At 37.0% G+C, this 21,927-nt stretch overlaps 1 protein-coding gene across 1 annotated transcript; it reads right to left on the reverse strand.

Annotated features, from left to right (window-relative positions):
- Positions 1-3,648: 3,648 nt before the first annotated feature.
- On the reverse strand, positions 3,649-5,495 carry coq7 (coenzyme Q7 homolog, ubiquinone (yeast)). Its single transcript, XM_065240242.1, has 6 exons — positions 5,311-5,495; positions 4,690-4,868; positions 4,468-4,582; positions 4,235-4,374; positions 4,048-4,116; positions 3,649-3,956 (listed from the first exon to the last, which is right to left on the reverse strand). Exons 1-6 carry the CDS (start codon positions 5,399-5,401, stop codon positions 3,879-3,881), a joined length of 672 nt encoding a protein of 223 aa, XP_065096314.1. The 5' UTR covers positions 5,402-5,495; the 3' UTR covers positions 3,649-3,878.
- Between the last annotated feature and the right edge of the window lie 16,432 nt (positions 5,496-21,927).

Consider the following 21,927-nt stretch of genomic DNA (forward strand, 5'->3'; position numbering starts at 1 on the left):
ACCAATGAACAGGGAAGATTAAATCCTGACAGTCAAAAGGGGCGCAATGACAACAGAATCCACTTTTAGAATTTTACAACATAATTTAAAACATGGAATGACATCTGACGTAACCGATAGATTTCTACTCCAAGTAGTCAAATATCGGTAATACTTTTTGTATTGCCACATACCTAATTTCCATAAATACCACAAACTGAACAATACAAGAGTTTCAGTACAAAAATCTGATACATATTCATTTTATTGGACCGGATAGATTCGAGCCAGCGAGAGTGTTTAATGCTATAGTCAATGATTCATTGGGTGCCTTTTATGCTGCCAAGAAACAAAATGAACTGTATCCGAAAGTTTTTATGGTTTGTGTGGATTTATATGGCCAATGCACGTAAAATTTATAGCAACAATTTTTCACAGATACAGGAGCCATAATCTTTTGAATTTTTGTAAGTCTTGATTTCCTTAATATAAAGTGAATTCCTCTGAGAGGTGAGTTTAGGCAAAGCATCTCATACCCAGACACCTGCACATTACTCCAGTATCCAAAAGACATGGACTGTGAGACAGATTATTTATGAATTAACATCTGTCTGTCTGTGGGAAAGGCAGCCTGTGATTTAATGCGTTTCCTCGTAAATGTAAGCGCAGAAGAGCTTCATTTATTTATTCATTTAAACGACAACAGATGACACATTGTAAATAACTTGTGAGTACTCAGCTATTAAGATTTACATTTATGCATTTGGCAGACACTTTTATACGAAGCAACGTACAGTGCATTCAATCTGTGAATTTTTTTTACTTTAACTTAAAAATTTAAGTTAAACAATTTCAACTTGATTTTATAAGTTATGTCAACCTTTTACAAGCAAAACTTAAAATAGTAGGTTGACTTGCAAAACCAAGTTGTTTTAGCATGCTGCATTTTTTTTACAGTGTACATTTTTATCAGTACACTCTAAAAATGATATAAAATCAACATATTTTTATGTTACTTTAATTAAACAAATTTAGTTAAACAATTCCAACTTTGACTTGCTAAACCAAGTTGTTTTAACTTTGCATTTTATTTTACAGTGTATGTGTATTCTTGTGTATGGGATTTAAACCCATAATCTTTTGCATAACTAATGCAATAGAGCTACATGAACGCAATGATTTATTATTAAAAAAGTTTTATTATTTAGGTAAGGATTACATGTGCTGTTCGAATGTTTCACGATTGTTACTCTCTTTTATAATAATAATAATATATTTTACATATCACCTTTCAATGTTACTTCTCAAAGCGTTTTACATGTAGGCAAGAACCAAGATAAAAATAACAATAAGATTTGGGGAAAAAGCAATGACATGTGCGACAAACTATACAATATACATCGCCATTCTTAAGTCCAAAGAAGTAGAAAAAGCAACAAAATTTGCCTTGCAAAAAGTTAAATTAGTTAGCTGATATAGTTACAAAGCAGGTCTGACAAATGACAACTTGTTTGTAATACCACACAGCAAAATTACCAGTGTTAAATCTACACTGCTGGTGTTTATATGGGTACCACCAGACCTGGTGGAACCCATATGTACACCAGGAGTGTACATTTAACACTGGTGATTTTGCTGTGCATGGACTATCATTTAACTACTGCAAAGTTAAAAAAAGATCTGCTTAACAGAGTGTTCCGGTACATAACAATACTTTTATAGTCCATGACAATTATGTAAACTTAAACACCCTACTATTTTCACGTCATTTTTATAAACATCTTTGTGCTAACACTGCACTCTTTCTTCCTTTATAAACAGTGATTTAATATAGATGTCGGTTTTATGGTTTACTGTTATTAACACCTGTGGCATGCTGGAGTCATCACTCATAGTTTGTAATGGTAATTTTGTCATCCAGTATGGATGCCAAATATGCGGTTCAATGCTTGTTGCTTTTTTAAACATCTTACATCATGCTTTGAAGCTGTCGGCACTATTAATCTGAAACAGAAATAATCTCCTGACTCATGTCGTCTTTAAGGTGTGCAAATTCTGCTGTCGTCTAGAAAATTGATGGGTAAACAAAGGCTATCTGTTAATACTGCAGCAATGTAAAATAATATTTTATGCAAGTAAAACTTTAGCACCAGTCTTAAATGAGTTAGTTTGTACAGACAGTCTTTTAGGCATTATGTACACTGTAAAATAGATTTGTTGGTTCAACTTAAATAAATGTAAGTGTTCGTGCTGCCTTAAAATTCTGCCTTTATTACAAATTAAGTTGACCCAACATTTTTTTAACTTTACGTGTATTTTTAAAGTTTAATTAATTAACTGTAAATTAAAGGGCAGCACGAACACTTACTTTTTAAGTTGAACCAACAAATCAATGTATGTTTGCATTAATGCCATTAACAAACTAAGTTAAAGGTGCCATAGAATGTAAAACTACATTTACCTAGGCATAGATGAATAAAAACAGTTCTGTACATCACTGTAAAAAAATGCAGCATTAAGTTTAAACAACTTGGTTTTGCAAGTCAAGTTTTCAATCTACTGTTTTAAGTTTTAACCTGTGTGTGTTAAGTTGACATAACTTAGAAAAACAATTTGAAATTGTTAAACTTAATTTGTTATGTTAAAGTAACATAAAAATATGTTGATTTGACAAGTGCTTGGTAATGACATATGTGAGCCTCAAACACTACTGTTTCTTTTCTTACCTTGTGCATTCAAAAGACTGTTGGAAAACAGACCAATCTCAAGATAACACCGACTGTGAAGTTACAGCAGTGATGTATGCCCCAGCATTTAATTACACATTAAATGATTTACAGTGTTGTTACAATGCTAAAAACAAACTTTTGACTGCTGAGTTAGCGTGATATGCTACTTAGACTAAAATTCTACTGACGTTACAGTTACCTTTTGCAGGTCCATACTGAAAAAACACACTCCTTACCACTCAGAAAAGTCAATTTCTAATCTCTGAATTATTGTTTATTCCTCAAAAAAAAATTCCAACTTTATTTTTTTAATTGACCAACTCGCTAGACGAGAAAGTTGAATAGTTTCACAGTCGCATTTAATGCCTATTTTAAAACCAAATCAATAACAAGACTTGTTTCAACTTATTTTTAACCATTATTTTGCAGCAGGAGCTAAACTAGGGGACACGATTCATGAACATACACGTCACTGTTTATACAAAGGAACTAGGGCTCACCCGTAGTTTAGTACAGGGCGCTATATAGGTGGAAGGTGATGTCACCCAAGCACTGAAACATCTGATTTACTGTGAGGTGAAGCAAAGGGTTAACAGCAGAGATAAATTGTTCTGCTCTAACTTTCATGTGTCTCTTAGTTAAGTATGGTGCTAGCATGCCAAGGACACGAATTTGACTCCTATTAAAGACACATACTGTACAGGTACACATATGCTGAACATACAGTATATCTGTCTCTATAGAAAGTGGAGCTATTGCCAGTGGAACTGGTACAGATAAGATCATTAACATTATTTTTTCAGAAAAAAAAAACTATGACATCATCCAGATGCAAACAGCCGTGTTTGTATGTTGCATTTGCATGACCAACAGGTGGCGCCATACTAAAAAAAATCAAGCAAAGGTCTTATTCACCCCTCAATATTGAACACACACAAACTCAAGCTGGCACTTTTATATTCATTTTTGAAATACTTAAGCCATGTCATGATTTGAATTTTTTGTAAAATAGCTTTAAACATTGTCACTGTCACAACTTTCTTTCAGCATCAGTTAAACCTGTATGTGACTCTTTTAAAGAGTGCTCTTCCACATCAACTGTTTACTGTACATGGATAACAGAAACAAAACAATATTTACATGTCATGCACCGTTAAAACTGTTAACACTTTATATACGCTGAGAAATATAGATGGCAGCTTTACAGCCGGTTTGTATGAGTGTTTTCAAAACCAAATATCCTGGCACCTGCAGATGGAGAATACAAAAATATTTTAAGAAATATTGCAAAACACCATAAACAAACGTCACATTGTTTAAACCAACATATACGACTCACAGATTCAGCGTCATTCTCCAATCCTGTGTCGTGGTGTTCCAATTCATCATCACGAAATTCTTTAATGACCTGATTAAATCAAAAACATGTAGTTTTCATGTCAGTGTGATATGATTTGCCCTAATCATAATTTTTTTGCCCATTATCGATTATAGGATGATATATAAGTGCAAGACACAAACAATACCTGAAGTAGCTCTTTATATCTCTCTGGGTCGACCTCCATCAGCGTTCGGATTTGGCTGTTATAATGCTCCGAGATGCTTTCCTCTACCGCAACAGTGCAGGCCATAGCCCCTTCTTTACCTAGAAGAGCAGTGCAGGCCCCTGCAGCCACAGAGGAAAGAAGCAAAGTCCATTAAACTGCATTTGTACACCTGACCATTCTAAACAAATAAGCATGCATATTTAATAACGTACCTAATAGAAACCCTGAGATGTTCCACAGTGGCAACATTAATGTTGGTCGAACCCGTTGCTCACCCAAGATCTCGTTAAACCTTTCCAAATGCATTTTCTCTTGGTCCCACATATGCTGTCGATGACGTGAAAAGCATTTACATCGATTCTGTGCTGCAGTGGACTTAGCGTACATTTACATTTGCAGTGGACTCAGCGTATGTACATTTAATGCCATTATACCTGGATTAGAGGACCTGTCTGAGTTCTTCCGAGAACGGCCATCTGCCCAGCGTAGATACGATTGGCACCATACTCTCCTGCGTGGTCAACCCTTAGCATACTCGCCAACATGGCCTTTTCCTCTTCATCCAGTGGTGGAGGAAGGACACTGTATCTTCTGCTTAACACGGACCCATTTACTGCAAGCACCCAAACGCAATAACAATCACTAAACAACAAAGAAGTCATCAAAATATCACAATTTCTTTTTATGGGAATTCATGTAGAGACAATATTTGTTTGAGACTTTCTAAAAGTTTTACAGCTTTGCACATAATGGGATCAAGTGCCACGTGAACTGTATTGACATATACAGACATTTTTAATGATAAAGTAATGCATATGTAATCGCAATATATAGCATTAGGTTTTAAGATCAAAAGACCATGAATAAGATCATAAATTACAAACTCAATAAAGCATCTAGGCAGCAAAATACATTTAAGTTTAGCATAAATCACACATTTTTTAAGTAACTGTCACAGATACATACATATTCTTATTTAAAAAAGTGCTTGCTAGACATGATTGTGTGAAGTGTAGAATGAGCAGCTGTCATGTGTGTTTGTCTGAAGGTTTTACCTCTGTTTACAGCTAAACATTTTCGTACGTGCGACGGACAGAAAACGCGCCCGTAGTCGTGTCTCAGAGCACAGTTCACTGCTCTCTGCATGTCTAGAAACGATAAAAATTAATACTTAAAGATCATATGCTACATTTACAGTGTTGTGAAAGGTTGTGGCGCTTGCGGATGACGTCATCGGGAACAACGGGTGTTTCTCAATCCGAAGGCTGCAGCCTATTTTTTTATTGAATAACAACATCAAGTATTTAACACATTATGTTTAATCATACATGAACATGAGGTATTAGTCACATATGATATAAGAAAAAAACGAAAGAAAAAAAAATGATTACGTTTGAAATATGACGTTTTCAGAGCTTTTTAGTTTTTTACTTTTTCCAAAGAGGTACTGTATCATTTGAAATCATTCATAAAATATGACAGGTTTGTTTTTTAAAAGGACCCATTTTGTTTTGTGTATATGATAACCTTCGGAGTCTGCATTTGTAGGCATCAAGACTTTATTTAAAATTATTTCAGAATATTAACAATTATATCGTTGAATATTTTTCGTAGTTAATCGTAAATTGCTGTCATGTGCTTCTGACTTGCGAATGTAATGCTCAGTTAACTTAAATAAACCAGACTTGATGACGTATGCAACCTGCATATGCGACCTCCGGAGGCTGCAGGATTCGGATTGAGAAACGGCCAACGGTCGTGTTCGCGCAGACACTGGCAGCTGTTTGATGTTGTGGGACTGCGTATTTTTATTCACAGAAAAGCTAGTTGAAAAAAACACACACGTCCTGTACATCACTAAATGCGTTTAGACGTCATGCGTCCCTACGCAGACCGATCGGAGAATGACATCAAAGTACCGCGAGAGCGATTGGAGAGCATAGTTCTCGCGGTACTCTGATGTCACACGTCGACTCTTTTGCGCAACTTTGCATGAAACCGAAAACAACTATCATGCTTTGCATGTATTACAAGGTATGCTTTAAAAAATGTTACCCGGTAGCCTATAGGTGGCACTCCATTAATAGGTTTTAAATCCAGTCTCCATGAAGCGCAATTTTTAAGTACTAGTATCATTCTCAGAATCCAAAGTAAACCCTAACGAAAATAAATCATGTTTTTTTTGTTTTTTTTTTAACAAAACCATGTATTTATTACACTCACAATGGTTTAACTATGGTTTTTGAAAACCATGGCTATTTTGTGGTTTAAACCATGTTTTTTTTTGTAATGGAAATACAGTATGACAGCAGAATTTATACTCTATTTTATGCCACTAATCCTCTTTAATTTAAATGCTTTAATATTTATATTATATTTATATTTCTAAATGCATTTTTTAAGTTTGACTAATACTAAAAATATACATTACTTGGACACCCTCCTGATATCTCCCACCTAAACCTAGAAATTATGTCTGGGATGGCGCTCTTTTACTCATCACACTAAATGTTTTTATGTAACTAAATAATTTGAAGCATTAATATTTTAATGTTACTAAATAGGCCAGCACTGTGTATTTCCAGTAGCAGTTACTGTCAGCATACAAATTCCCATACTTCAAAGTCTCAAACTAGTTTAAATGCTACACTTCACTGACGTAGACGTAGACAATTGCTGTCTTAAGTTCAGCTTCTGACTCTTGTTTTCTACCCTCTGTAATTTGTGTTACAGTTTTGCAGATCAGTATGTGAATTTTATATGCATTTTCATGGTGTGTCAACTGTAGATCTGGATTTTTAAATGCCTTTGGTGAAAGTGTAGAATGCAGTTTTCCATCCAAGTTGGCCGGTACAGTCTGCGGATACTGTAACTAGGACTTACATTAAGGCACACAACATATATTTCACTGTAGTGATAAAATTATGCCCAACCATCTGAAGACCGGAGGTCCTGTCTGCTATAGAACTGCGACTGGCATTAGATAAACATCGAGCTGTAGGTAGAATTCGGCTTGAAGAGTCAAGGGTGTGAATAATGTGAATCTGATCCTGGATAAACATGACAGGACAATTTCAGCTTAAAGCATTCCCCAGGTAAATATTCAGTCAACTTGCTATGTACACTGTGATCATAATATGTAACTCAGCTGTCTCTGGGGCAGTACCATTTATAAAGGGCCTACTATGTACCCGTATAGGTACAGATGTGTATTTGGCAACAATATGTACCTTAGAGGTACATATTGGTACCAAAAAGAGATTATTAGTACGTCAAAGGTACTAAAAGCTGTACTTTTTGAAAGGGTACAGCCCCAGTGACAGATTTTTTTTTTTTGACAGTGAAACTTTAAATTTGGCAGAAGTATCTCAACAAGTGTGGAAGAAGATGATGTGTTCACTTCTCTTCCAAGGCTATGGTCAGACAGCATAGCTGTGGTAATGTCTAAAAGAGCCTCATGCAAAATTGACTTTGTTTGCATTGATGTGGGAGTCATGACAACTCTTGCCTTGTGTCCGTGGGATTCTATGATGCATTCAATTTTATGATGTTGTTCATGTTGAAATTTAAACATTAAAATAATAGATGAATTAATAGATTTAAAAACACCTGCAAAGCACAGCGGACTCGAGGAAAAACTTGTGTAAATAATAGTCCGTGGTCAGAAACCGGGTTACTGGTTTGCGGCTGTTACATAACAATGGTTCGGTTTAAACACTGGCCCAACACATTTCATTTTATTGCTGCTCAGTGGTATCCCCCTGGAAAAGGCAAACTGACTCGTAAAAGTAAGGACAACATCCCAAAATCAAATTCAGATTTCAATTTGCATTGTCTCCCTGCGGACGCACACCTCTTTTTATAGTCTGCTATTTAAGAAGGGAGAGCGAGGCTTTACTGCCAATATTGAAAAGTTTACCCTCCGAATTGTTTATCGTCATCTGCAGACGTTGTTAAATCGAAAACAGGCCGTTGTGGCAGACTGCGGGAATTCGGCAGACCGATGCAAGCTAATTCATGTCGCTGCGTCTGTCTGTGATCTTTTAACAAGTCCACTATTGAAGGGGGAAGACAAGGTGTCAGGGGCTCGTCCAGCATGTTTTGCATCTGCACCTGGCTGTGGGACGCATGCTTTCACGTCCAGACAAACCTGCATGTGGTTGGCTGAGATGAATCAGATTTCACATGAGCCAGCAAACAAGTAATAATATGTGTATCATAGACAGGATAGTATACAAACTCTGTCTGATTTCAAAGGCTGGGAGGACGGAAAGAAAAATATTTCTTAGCTTAATTTAGTCCTTGATTCTGATTGGTGAAGATGTGTTTTATTTACGTAAAAAAGCAACTATGGCCGCTGCACCCAATGATTCTGTGTATCACTGTGCAGCACCCTTAAGCCCGGAGTAAATTCTGTTTTTTTACGTGTACGTGCACGGTCGAACACACTGCCCTGAAAAGTATAGTTTGACTTGTTCATGGACATAAACGTTTGACACATGCGCATTACGACAAAATGCAATCGACGCAAAAAAAAATTCCAGCAGAAGGAAGACTTTTAGTAAATATACTTCTTGAAAGTTGTGTTGTTGTTTTTTTGTTTTTACTTTAATAGTTGTATTGTGTGGTAACTCTTTTATAAAAGTATTAGGGGTGGGCACACCAAGCTTTTAAACGCAGCTGAAAATGGCAGACGGACGGCGACTGACAGCTTTTTTTCAGCCGACTGGTTGGTTGTTGTGATATTTGTCCCGCCTCTCCTCCATTATGATTGGACAGCCGTGTGAGAAGTGAACTGACATTGACGAGCTGAGCTTTTTACCCAAAATTGAATATTTTTCAATTCTCGCCACTCAGCGTGTGAGGAAAAATGCCAGCTGGCTTTTTGAAAAACACAGCGCTTCCATTGCACACAAATGAAAACTTGCGCTGTCTAAAATTTCAATGATAGTGTTTGGAATGATTTTTACAGAAAATCCAAAGAAAAAAAAGAAAATGGTTTGGGTGAAGTTGTGAAAACAGTGGGAACATGGTCTATAGAAGTTTACTTTGCATCAACTTCACTTTGTGCTACCCCATTACTGCTCAGTCTTTCATTATCTCGCTTTCTGATTAGATATTGTTTCGTTTCACATGATAATCTAAAGACTCAAGAGCGTAAGCGCGTTTGTCCACACATCAGGATTTCTGATCGTAACATGTAGGCTCCGACGTTCTTCCAATCAGGTTCGGACACTCTTAACACACCTCACACCAAGGGAAAATCTGCTAAAATAATCTGTAGAACCATCAAGATAATTAGGACATAGCTAGGAATGTCAGAAGGGGGAATATCGGCCCAAAATCAGCCCGATTATCTTTTGGTGTGTACCCAGCATAAGGTGCTTGAGGTTAGTGGTGTGTTGTGAATATATCACAGCTGAAGAACAACGCCCTTTAGCCACGATTTATTCACACTACCTCTTAGCCTCTCATACCTTATTGCTTATTTTAGCCCGTTTATTTATATACACACACACTTATATACACAAAGCACACAACCGAAATCCTCAGTGAAAGAACCACATTTTCGCTTTTGTTCTAGCTAAGCCTGTTTGCTTTGTTTCTAGATCCATTAAGGTCCTCTACAGCCTTGAAAAAAGTTTAGGGGCCACTTCAAGATTATTTTCAGTTTTGTAATTTTTTTTTTTTAAGGTGTGTGTTTAAGTAAATGGTCATTTTTGTTTCATTCGGCCAAAAGGAAAATTTGTTAAAATAACAAAAATGATGCAATATTTTCAGTTCAAGAAATTCAGTAGTTTATGAAGTTCAAATTCATTTTTCAACAACAATACTTATGTTTTTATATGTATTTTAGGAACAGATCAAAAATGAATATTTTGTGTGATAACTGATAAATGGTGAACAATGGCAAAACTGAAGTGGTCTCCTTACTTTTTCCTAACATGATCTCACAGAAAGTTGTGTTATAGTTAAAAAAAAATTGTCCATGATCACGAAATTCAGCTTTTTCGTGTCATTTTATGTATTGTTTTCTCTTTTTTCCCCTGTTTTTAAATCATTGTCGCTGTGGGTTGGGGTTAGAGTTGGGGTTTGGGTTAGGATGTCTAAAAATGTAACAGAAAGTGATTCTAACCCCAGGAGACAATGATAAGAAAATAAGAAAAAACAATGAAAAAACAATAAATACATAAAATAACACGAAAAGAAAGTCGTGCCACAGACACAAAAAAACTATTTATAGAAATTTGTGCTGACTGACACGAAAAAATTCAGAATTTTATGCCATGGAAACAAATAAATTAATCAAATTTTTTTTTTCCACAACTGTATGTCCCATGGGGGCTCACTCCATAATTTTGGGCAGGTTTATAATTCATAATGGGGCAGTTTCCCGGATAGGGATTAGACTAATTCTAGACTAAAACATATTTAAGAGCTGTCCAAACTGAAAACAACTTGCACTGACATATATTAAAACACATCAGCGCCCTTTGTTTTGCCTTAAAATTCACACAAGTAATGTTTTTAGTCCTGGCTTAAACTAATCCCTGTCCGGGAAACCACCCCAATGTGTCCCAGTTTATTTTGGTCAAAATTTGGACTCAACACAACACAATTCTAAAGTGCATGCAGTCTTGTGTTAACATTTTAAAAGGTGCGATTGTGAGGTTAGTCTTTTATTTATGAAATTTAACCTCTGTGAAATGTGTCATGACCCTCAGGGTGTCTGAGATGGCTGAACATCTGTGTCATAATAAAAAAGTGAAATATCCTTTGATGGGCCATTTAAAATGAGAGACTCACTGAAAACAGTGAGGTCACTGAACTGTGAATTTTCAAAATAACCTTATTTTAAATCATGACTCAATGTGTAATAGTATTCAGAAATTTATACAGGAGGAAAAATATTTTGCCCAAAGACTGATTCGTGTGGACAGTCAGTATATGACGTGAACTATACCCGGTAAAGGGTTTGGTTTTGTTATAGTGGTTCTCTTGTGTCCCTCCTCTTCTATATTACAGACTGTGGTGCGGCCCATCTGGATGACAGCTGTGCCATTTGTTATAAACACAACCAAGAAAAAAGACAGTAAAAACTAGCTAGAATTTTAAAACTTTGATGTTTAATTAAAGTATACAATTGTTTGACTTTTTTGATACAGTCATACATACCAGAGCTGTGCATGTACAGTGTGTAGACACAGCAGCCCCATAAAATATTTAGGTCCTTAAACCACACATTAAAATGTATGCACTCAAAACATTGTTAAACAAAAACATTTCTTATAAAACATTTGTAATGATACTAATTTAAAAAAAATTAAATAAAAAAGTTGGTTTAGCAGCTGTACATTCTTGGTTTGGTATTTTGTTATCTGCATCGAGATTAGATATTAGGTATGACTTTGAAGTGTAAAACCAAGGCCAAGATTGTTTTCATTATTCCAAAAGTTTAAAAAGCTCAATCGCACCCCAATTAGTTACAGAAAGAAATGAAATAAAATATTAAGACAACACTACACAAAAAACGGCCTTGTTTGTGGAAGAACACTCATAAAGAGCTCAGGGCTGCCGCTTATTCTGTAGTCCTACAAAAATATTTTTAGCCAAAATATGCCAATAAACATTCAGCCGTGTTTGTGTAGCATGAGTCCGTACCACGACTTATGTCATAAATGAATGAATGTACGTCACAGAACGGGTGAGTAGGTGGTATTCTCCATTAGATTAGAGAACCGGCTCCAGTAGGCTGTCTGCGGGCCGAGCCCACGGATTTCCACAAGCTTCTATTTTGGACCAAGGAGGCCTGCTTGTAGTTTGTAAAAAGCCACAACATCCTATTAAGGATGGCTGAGTAATTGAACAGTGTTTACTTAAAGACAAAGCCTTGCAGGAGTACAATCATGCTTGCAGTGAGCATGTGCAGCAAGCAGGTTTTCTGTACGCCGGGTTGATACCCATATAGGTTTGTGTGAGTGGAGTGCGGCTTCAATCAGGGAGAACTGATCGTGGTTTTTCACTTGGCCTTTGATCTGCCATTTGAGAAAAATAAGAGACGCTGGTCTAAATGACAAAGTAATGCATCATTTTGAGGTGGCACACACATGCTGCCTACCCATTGACTCTTTTGAATACTCTCTTGAAATCAGTTTTTGTTGCCTTATTTAAAGTTATTGTTGCCTTGTTCGCATTCGCTTTGCAGCCCTCTATCGGCCAAAACCGCACTAAAGAAGTTTCCAACCGTCCGGTCGCGGTCCTGTAGTTCGAGTGAAAACTACAAAAACTTGCTTTACGGCAGACCTACAATCCAATCAGAGCCAGCTTTGCTGCAGTAGGCTAAAATATTTACGACAGGGGTAATGGACAATTCCGCTTCTAACCTGTAGGGGGAGCAAAGAGTAAAAACTCTTTAGTGTTGCTTTAAAGGGACGGTATGATCAACGCCAATAATAATACAATAATTTTTTATATTAAAGGCGGGGTGCATGATTTTTGAAAAACACTTTGGAAAAGGGAGTCGTGGCGAGTACCAAACACAGCCAATCAGCAGTAAGGGGCATGTCTACTAAGGGTTGCGTATGTGTGGGGCGGTTTATCAAAAGAAGGTCCAGATTCTCTTGGGGTAGAGGTGTGTTTGTTTAGGTGATTTCAAATGTCAACATTGGCTTTCAGAGATCATGCACCCCGCCTTTAAGTGGCCACTCACAGCTGCAAGAAAGTTGCATAATTTATGGGTGGTATTAATGGGGGACCTCCAAATATTGTTTGAATTCAAAATAATTCTTTTGGAAAAATGAAATTAAGCATCAAGCCAAAGCGCATTATTATGCTGATAATGAAAATTAAAACTTGATTAAAATAAAGAGCATAACGTTCCCAGTTTAAAATCTATTCAGTAAAATTCAAATATTATGTGATATGTTAACAGCACGTGACTGTGTATAACAAAAATGTTTATGTACTGGGGGTTCTTTCCTCTCTATCCATTAATAGGTCCTTGGGCTGAAAAAGGTTAAAGACCTCTGCATTACATTACATTTTATGCATACAGCAGAAACGTTTTGTCCAAAGGTGACTTACAGTGCTTTACAATGTATACATTTAAATCGGTATGTGTGTTCCTTGGGTTCAAACCCATGACCTTTTGCGCTGCTAATGCAATGATCTACCACATACGTGAACAGAGAATTTAGAATTCTATAAATCAATGCCAAAAGTGTTTAAAATAATTTTGTATTATGATATATTGTTTGGGGGAAATGTATTAATAAAATCTATTTGGGGCATATATAGATCCTTTTAGTGCCGACATCATGATTAAGTCACGACGCTAGCTGGAGGCAAAACTAAAGGAAAACTTTTATTGTTGCAAGGCAGCCAATACAAACCAGCAAAGTCGGCTACACAAGGAACGCAAAGGTTATCTTCTTGTTTGCCAGAATCAACGGAGTACAAGCTCCAATTAGACATTTTATTGCATACCTGCTTTCACTGCCAGGCAACAAAAACCTGACGACACCTGTGGTTAATTGCAATAAAATACGCCATGGACAGAAACAATGATCAAAAATGCTTGCGCTTTTTTGATGATTTTTGGTTTGTTTACGTGTCTAAAGATTTCTCAACAAGTTAATTGATTTCTCATGTAGCGCTAACTTTTGTGCCCATTCAGCACATAGTTATAGGCATCAGTGGGAGGTGACTTCTCTTTCGAGGGACACAAATTCAAAATATGTGTTATGTGCGTCATGTGAACCTATCATGTGTCATGTCATAATACGTGCCTGCTTTACACATGTCAAAAGGCTTTATGACACTCACGAAGGGCTAAATACACGTTTTGATGAGCTTCGCATCGTGCACCCTCGAAAAAGAACTCACTGGCCGCCACTTGATTATTATGGCCTCAATTTCTCTTATACATGCTTTGATAGGTGTAGATGTCAGGCCACTTAACTGAAGGCAATCCTATCACACAGTCCTGTCCCAGTAAACATAAATGGGTTGGCCAATTTGGGTTTCGTATGATAAAGTTAACTTTGTCTAAATAGCATTCACTGTGCTGGGCAGTGAGTGAGCTTACATAGTCAGACAAAATCGGCTTTTGCCCAATTATTGTTTAAAAACAAATTAACAATTTTTTTTTATTTAGCGTTAGTGAAGTGTCAGCACTTTGAGAAGCCGCTTTTAAAGGGACACTCCACTTTTTTGAAAATATGCTAATTTTCCAGCTCCCCTAGAGTTAAACCGTAGATTTTTACCGTTTTGGAATCCATTCAGCTGATCTGGCGGTACCACTTTTAGCATAGCTTAGCACAATCCATTGAATCTGATTAGACCATTTAGCATTGCGCTAAAAAAAAACAAAGAGTTCAGATATTTTCCCTATTTAAAACTTGATGGCTGCAGGAGGCGCAATGATATTACACAGTGCCAGAAGTTACTAAGGGGACTATTTTCGGCTGCTGCATAATATCATTGTGCCTCCTGCAGCCATGTTACGGCAGCAAAGTCCTTGATTATTACGGCATAATGAGAGTATAGCTCCTAGTCATATCTGCCTAGAAAATTACAACTTTTAATTTTCCGTCGGTCTTAGTACACGATGTAACTACAGAAGAGTTAAGTTTTAAATAGGAAAAATATCGAAACTCTTGAGTGATTTTTTAGCGCGATGCTAATGGTTTAATCAAATTCACTGGATTGTGCTAAGCTATGCTAAAAGTGCTAGCGCCGGACCTGGAGATCGGCTGAATGGATTCCAAAATGGTAAAAATCAAATGTTTAACCCTAGGGGAGCTGGAAAATTAAGTTTTTATTAATACTATTAGTGGTCACGTAAATCTTTCTGCCTCACTTCAAACTCCGCCCACAAATAAAAAACATCTACAATAGGGTTTTTTCGAATCGGTTAGGAAGTACCTAGATCAAAAAAGATTGACAACCGCTGCTCTGATATAGAGATGTTACAATATTTGATAGCCACGTCATTCGGACATAATTATACGGCGGACATATGTTGAGACATAAATTAAGACACATTTCACCATCCTGTAATTAAGCGCATGACTCAAGAGATGAAAATCTTGACGTATCCATTTCCGATAAGAGCAAACTATCATCTCATGCAGAGGAACCCAGACAGAAGTACCCTCCATTTATAGCGTCTGCAATTTAGCAGGCGATTTCTCTTCCTCTTGTGGTTTTTATTTTGTGTTTCCTGTGGAGTTCCATCTGTTTTTTTTTTCAGCAAAAATCTCTAATGTCATATAATGCCATTATGATACATAAGTCCGATATCTGTTTATAATGAAATGAACTAAACTGTAACTTGATTAAAGCTTTTAACTTTTCAAGGATTTCAACCATGTAGGTTAAGCTTGGTCAGTTTAACTGATGCTGAAATACAGTGTCATCTTCTCAGACAAGCTTGACAGCGCATATACGACGACACATCAGGTTAGAAGAAGGGAAGAGTGTGGCAAAAAACAGTCAAAATTGGACGCGTAGGCTGACACATCTGGATTTGATCCTCTTTGGCCGATTGCCACAGGCATTATGATGGTTCTTAAAAAAATAGAAACATATTTTATTACTTCCTACCAAAAGCTGCGTCTTAATGGGTTTGGCACCTCTGTGGTTAGTGCTATATTTGTCTGTACTGGAGAGAGTAGGTTGGAAATGACACTATTATTTTCTCTATTTTTTCTCCTCAGTTTTTTCCTTAGTAAACGAGAAAGATAGACAGAGTCTAGGAAAAATTAAAAGGTGAGTTTGATGGTTGAACCAACGCTTTGGCTCTATTTCTGCAAGATTGGCACACACTGGCACATAGTCTGGTCTCTTCTTCATGTCTATAAATAGTCACGGTCTAGTTTTGTGGACCTAGATTTGGTGATTTTTATGTTTAAAAAAAAAATTGTAAAGGTGAGCCCCAGTCCCCATACACCCAAAAGTAAAGACACACATTTAAAGGGCCACTATCATCATTTCCAAGTCATTTTTATCAACGAGTTCATCTCGGTACTTTCAGAAGACATCTGCCACCCCCAAATTTCATTTCCCATGTATCTGAAGTGTCGTCTTCGTTTAAGTTTGTTTTCCTGACTATTTTTAGTTTCCCACTCAATACCACAGACTAGTTATATAACATACAGTCATAATGATCCGTATGCTCCGGTGGTGAGTACAAGATGTGATGCACATCTCTATGGACACTACACGGTACCTTGATACACGGGACCCAGCTAATCATCTGTGGGAAACCGTTTGACCCCACCCCATAGCATAAAACGATAATAGCTCCTGAATGTTTGGTTGTAAGACTGTTATTTAGCTGTCTGGTCTTGATTAACAAAAACAAAAGTGGGCAGCTTTGATGATTTGAGTTTTTTAGAGGAGAAACTCAGACAGCTGTTTGCCTTTTCTGAAGCATGAGCTACCATCAGATGTAAATATGCGCTCTATTGTTATCGCTAGAAAGTGTTATGTTTTTTTTCAGTTTGCGATGTTTGGGGTTATTTACTGCCATAAGCGGCTCAAAACTATAGACAGAATAAGACGGCCAATGTTGTTTGGAGTCCGTTTGCCAAACCTCTGGTGGATTCATGGTTGACCAGGAAGAATGCATCTATTCATCTCTCTGTTTAGTTGCTTTGACAGTCTAATGCTACGTTTCTGGAGTTTTGGCTTTTCTATAGGTGGTCCGGTCACTTAAGAGTCTACAAATGAAAAGTGAGCGTGCAACTTTTGTAAACATTTATATATGCAAACAGAATGCATGCTATTTTTAAACAGAATCTGCTAAACGCCACGTTGATTTGCCAGCAAAAACCTCTAAGTGCACAGAATGTGAATTGGATGAACGACGACAGGCAAAGCGACCATGGATCACATTTAAACTTGGGTATCTTCTAAGTACTTGGACCTGAATACAACGCAAATGTGGCAGTCACACGGATCATATCGCCCCCTAACGTGTGGTTAAGCTTATTCATTTTTACATTCTGACTATCATCATTTGAAATTTTGCATCTTTAGGGATTTTGCAACTACTATGTCTTGTCCAACGAAATGGATTTTTTAAGAAGAGGAGGTTTTTGCAAAAAAAGCTTGCAGGTTTTGAAGCAAAAGAAAGTTAAATTTGTTAAATACCAAAGTGAAATTTGTGAAAATAAGGCATTTCAGTTACTGACTTATAACCTTGCATTAACATGAACAAGACAAAAGAGCCTAAAAAATGCTTATTTATGAGAAAACATGTAAGATGCACTTGGCACGCATACAATCTGTCAAGACAGATTATATCTGTATCTCTTCGGTGCCTCTCTCAGGGATTATCAGCATAAGCAGTAAGTCCTTTATCATGTTCACTCCAGCCCCCTTACCGAGGACTTGTTGTTTTTGAGTACTTTACAGAGCCTTCTGGTAATTAGAAATTATTCTTGGAAATCGTAGACAAAGAGGAAACAAAAGTACAGTACGACTTAAATGTGACTTACAAATGTGTTTAGACAGATAAGGGCTAGTTGTTTACCTTGAGGAAGTTTATTTCTGTAAAAACACGTACCTTAAAGGAAAACACCACCGTTTTTCAATATTTTACTATGTTCTTACCTCAAATTACTACAAACCTTTTTTTTTAATGCGTGCACTTAAATCTTTGTACAGCGTCTTGTGAATGTGTTAGCATTTAGCCTAGCCCCATTCGTTCCTTAGGATCCAAACAGGGATGAATTTAGAAGCCACCAAACACTTCCATGTTTTCCCTATTTAAAGAATGTTACATGAGTAGTTACACGAGTATGGTGGCACAAAATAAAACTTTAGTTTGGAGCCATAGGAATGAATGGGTCTAGGCTAAATGCTAACGCATTCAAGAAAGATAAAAAAAATGCACGCAATGAAAAAAGATAGGCATGTATTAATTCATCTAAGTTGAGGTAGAAACATAGTAAAATATTGAAAAACTGTGGTGTTTTCCTTTAAAGCTATGGCAGCATTATACAAAAAATATACAGAAAAGACATTTCATTACCATATTTTGACATCTGTCAACAAATGTTTAGCTCACAAATTTTATATGAAATGTTATAAGAAATAAGTTCGATAAATGTATAACATTAAAAACATGAAGCCCGAACAGACACCCAGACAAAAAATAACAACCTACAAAAATACCATTGTCGTGAAAACGCAGTTCAACCATTCAGTTAGAAGCTACCTTTAATTATAGTTAATCCTTGCCTGATGTATACCAGTGGGGTTTCAACCCTCTAAGACAGCTTCCCCATGTGACAACTAGACCCAGTCTCCCCTATTCCCTCACCTTAAAAAATAGCACAATACAGCTCACGTTTTGCACACCGAGTGGCCACAGGGAGCACTTGTGGGTAGATTTGTCCATCTAGCATTTTTTCATTTTTTTAAAAGCCGAGTTCAACCTAATACTTTCCAGCAGTACGGGCCTTTTCCAGGATTTCTGTTGGACTGATGTTACTTCATAACAGACTACTGAGAGCTTCAAAAGAGACAGACATAATATCACTCTGACCGTCTGTTTAACTTGTGCCAGTCTAGTAATACAAATGTGCCTGTGTGTTAGTGTTTGGTGTGTGTCTGTGAGAATGTGCCTATATGAATGTGGGAACCTATGTCTAAATGCATCTTGTCTGAACGCTTGAGCTCTTTACAAACTTTACGTCTGAAGTGTCGGCAAGCTGCAGTTGCATGCGCAATCTTTATTTAAATGGACACTCCACTTTTTTGAAAACATGTTCATTTTTCAGCTCCCCTAGAGTTAAACATTTGATTTTTACCGTTTTGGAATCCATTCAGGCGTTCTCTGGGTCTGGCGCTACCACTTTTAGCATAGCTTAGCATAATCCATTGAATCTGATTAGACCATTCGCATTTCGCTAAACAATAACCAAAGAGTTTTGAAATTTTTCCTATTTAAAACTTGACTCTTCTGTAGTTACATCGTGTACTAAGACAGAGAGAAAATTAAAAGTTGTGATATTCTAGGCAGATATGGCTAGAAACTGTACTCTCATTCTGGCGTAATAATCAAGGTAATTGCTGCCGTAACATGGCTGCAGCAGGTCTAGTCCCCTAGCGTTGAAAGTAACCAAGGGGACTATTTTCGGCTGCTGCGTAATATCATTGTCCCTCCGGCAGCCATTTTACAGCAGCAAAGACCTTGATTATTATTATGCCAGAATGAGAGTATATTTTAATATTCCGTCGGTCTTAGTGCACTTAGTAACTACAGAAGAGTCAAGTTTTAAATAGGAAAAATATCCAAACTCTTTGGTCATTTTTAGCGCAATGCTAATGGTCCAACCAGATTGGATTATGCTAAGCTATGCTAAAAGTGGTAGCGCCAGACCCAGAGATCAGCTGAATGGATCCCAAAATTGTAAAAATCAAATGTTTAACTCTAAGGGAGCTGGAAAAATGAGCATATTTTCAAAAAAGTGGATTGTCTCTTTAATGGCTGTTTGATTTTTAGTTTCCACAGCCTCATTTGAGATAAAAAAGATTGATTGTTTAGTGCTTCTGCCTGAGAACACACACATCTAAATTTATGGGCAATTATATAATCACAGGTACATTTGGTGTTCAGTTACATACCGTCAACACTGTTACTCTACCTTGGCAACAGATTTTGACGATAACAGAATTGACATTAACTAATTCGAATAACAGGAAACCATGATTTCAGCTATATAAGACACTTTTGTTGTTATGGCGTGTAACAACTTTGATTTATGACAATGAGTACCACATAATAAAAAATATAACCACCTGAAAAAATATTTACTTTGGACCATTTAATTGATAGACAGAAAATCTTAACAAAATCAGACAAAATCACAGCGGTGGCTTGTGACTGCTCATCCGAGAAATATGCGTTCGGAGTGTCATGTGTGTTGCTCTTGTTTTCAAAATATGTGTTTGTTGCGTCATGTTAACCATGTGCATCACGTGTTTTGTCAAAATAAGTGCCTGCTGCACACTTGTCAAAACCGTTTATGAAAATAGAGACGCTCACGTTCACAAAATACACGCATGACACTCCTTTAAAGGAATAGTCTACCCTTTTGCCATATTAAACTATGTTATTACCTCAACCTAAACGAATTAATACATACCTATCTTTTTTCAATGCGTGCACTGTAAAGCGTGTTGTGAATGTGTTAGCATTTAGCCTAGCCCCATTCATTCCTATGCTACCAAAAAAAAGTTTTATTTTGTGGCACCATACTTACTGGTATAACTCCTCATGTATCAGTCTTTAAATAGGGAAAACACGGAAGTGTTTGGTGGCTTCCCTGTTTGGTACCATAGGAATGAATGGGGCTAGGCTAAATGCTAACACATTCACAACACGCTGTACAGTGCACGCATTGAAAAAAGATAGGTATGTATAGGTATTAATTTGTCTAGGTTGAGGTAATAACATAGTTTAATATGGCAAAAGGGTAGACTATTCCTTTAACAGTAAACTCTGATTACCCATGAGATTATGCGAGTATCTGGCAAACGCGAGCGTCTCTTTTATCATAAACCCTTTAGACGCGTCTGCAGCAGGCACTTATTTTGACAAGACACGTGATGCACATAGTATCACTCGACGCGCAGAACACATATTTTGGATTAACAAACCACACACGACAGGCTACATACATGTTCTGACGAACTTCGCATCGAGCACCCTCGAAAACAGAAGTCACCGGCCGCCACTACAAAATCATAATGGGCTCTGGTCTGGAGGGGCAGTGCCCCCCTGCCCCCCCTCCATTCTCTGCTTATGCGTATAATCCCCCTTATGCATTTGGCAGATGCTTTTATCCAAAGTGACTTACAGTGCTGCTTTCAATGTATACATTTCATTTGTGTTTGATAATGACCCAGCACAGTTTAAAGTTTTATTGTACAAAATAAACGCCCATAAAAGAACCCATCAATTGGCAAATTAACTTTTATCTGACTTGGTATTTAATTTTGTATTGTTTTGTTTTTGAGGATTTTGGCAACTTTGCTAAATCTTGCAGTTCTACCACTGACGGATGAATTTTAGCCACAATACTATAAAATTTGATGTCAACAACAAAACATGTGGAAGGCATTTTCTCCTCTCTTTTAAAACTTTCCTATAGCTATATAACAATAATTAACATGAAACGTTGTTTGGTCCCTACTGTCTTATCAGCTGAAAACCACTGGCTTAGTTGTTAACAATATGGGCTGGTAACTAATGATTTGTAGGTTCTAAACTTACTAGAGATGATAAATCGTGCCTTTGAGCCAGTCACTTAGATTATATACAGTATAAGTGTGAAGTAAATAGTGTATACTGTATCTGGATTGTACTGACATACTTCAGGGTTAGAAGGTGGCGAATGCTCGTGTCTGATCTTACTAAGTGTTTCTCAGGTATGTGTGAGAAAAGTGAAAAATAGCACATCCATAAAGACAAACAAATAGCAGTGGAGTGCTACTAGGAGCACTTTCTGTATTTAGATCCAAGGTGTGGGTGAATTCTTGGGGAGTAATAGTGTGCTAAGGGGCAAAGGAGTAGAAGAGAGGAGGGTGGGGATTGTTTTTCGGGTGGCGTTACAGAGCGCTGTACAAACCACAGCGCTGTTTTGATAAAGAACCTG

This window comes from Paramisgurnus dabryanus, chromosome 7, assembly GCF_030506205.2.
Source record: "Paramisgurnus dabryanus chromosome 7, PD_genome_1.1, whole genome shotgun sequence".
NCBI classification, from domain to species: Eukaryota; Metazoa; Chordata; class Actinopteri; order Cypriniformes; family Cobitidae; genus Paramisgurnus; species Paramisgurnus dabryanus.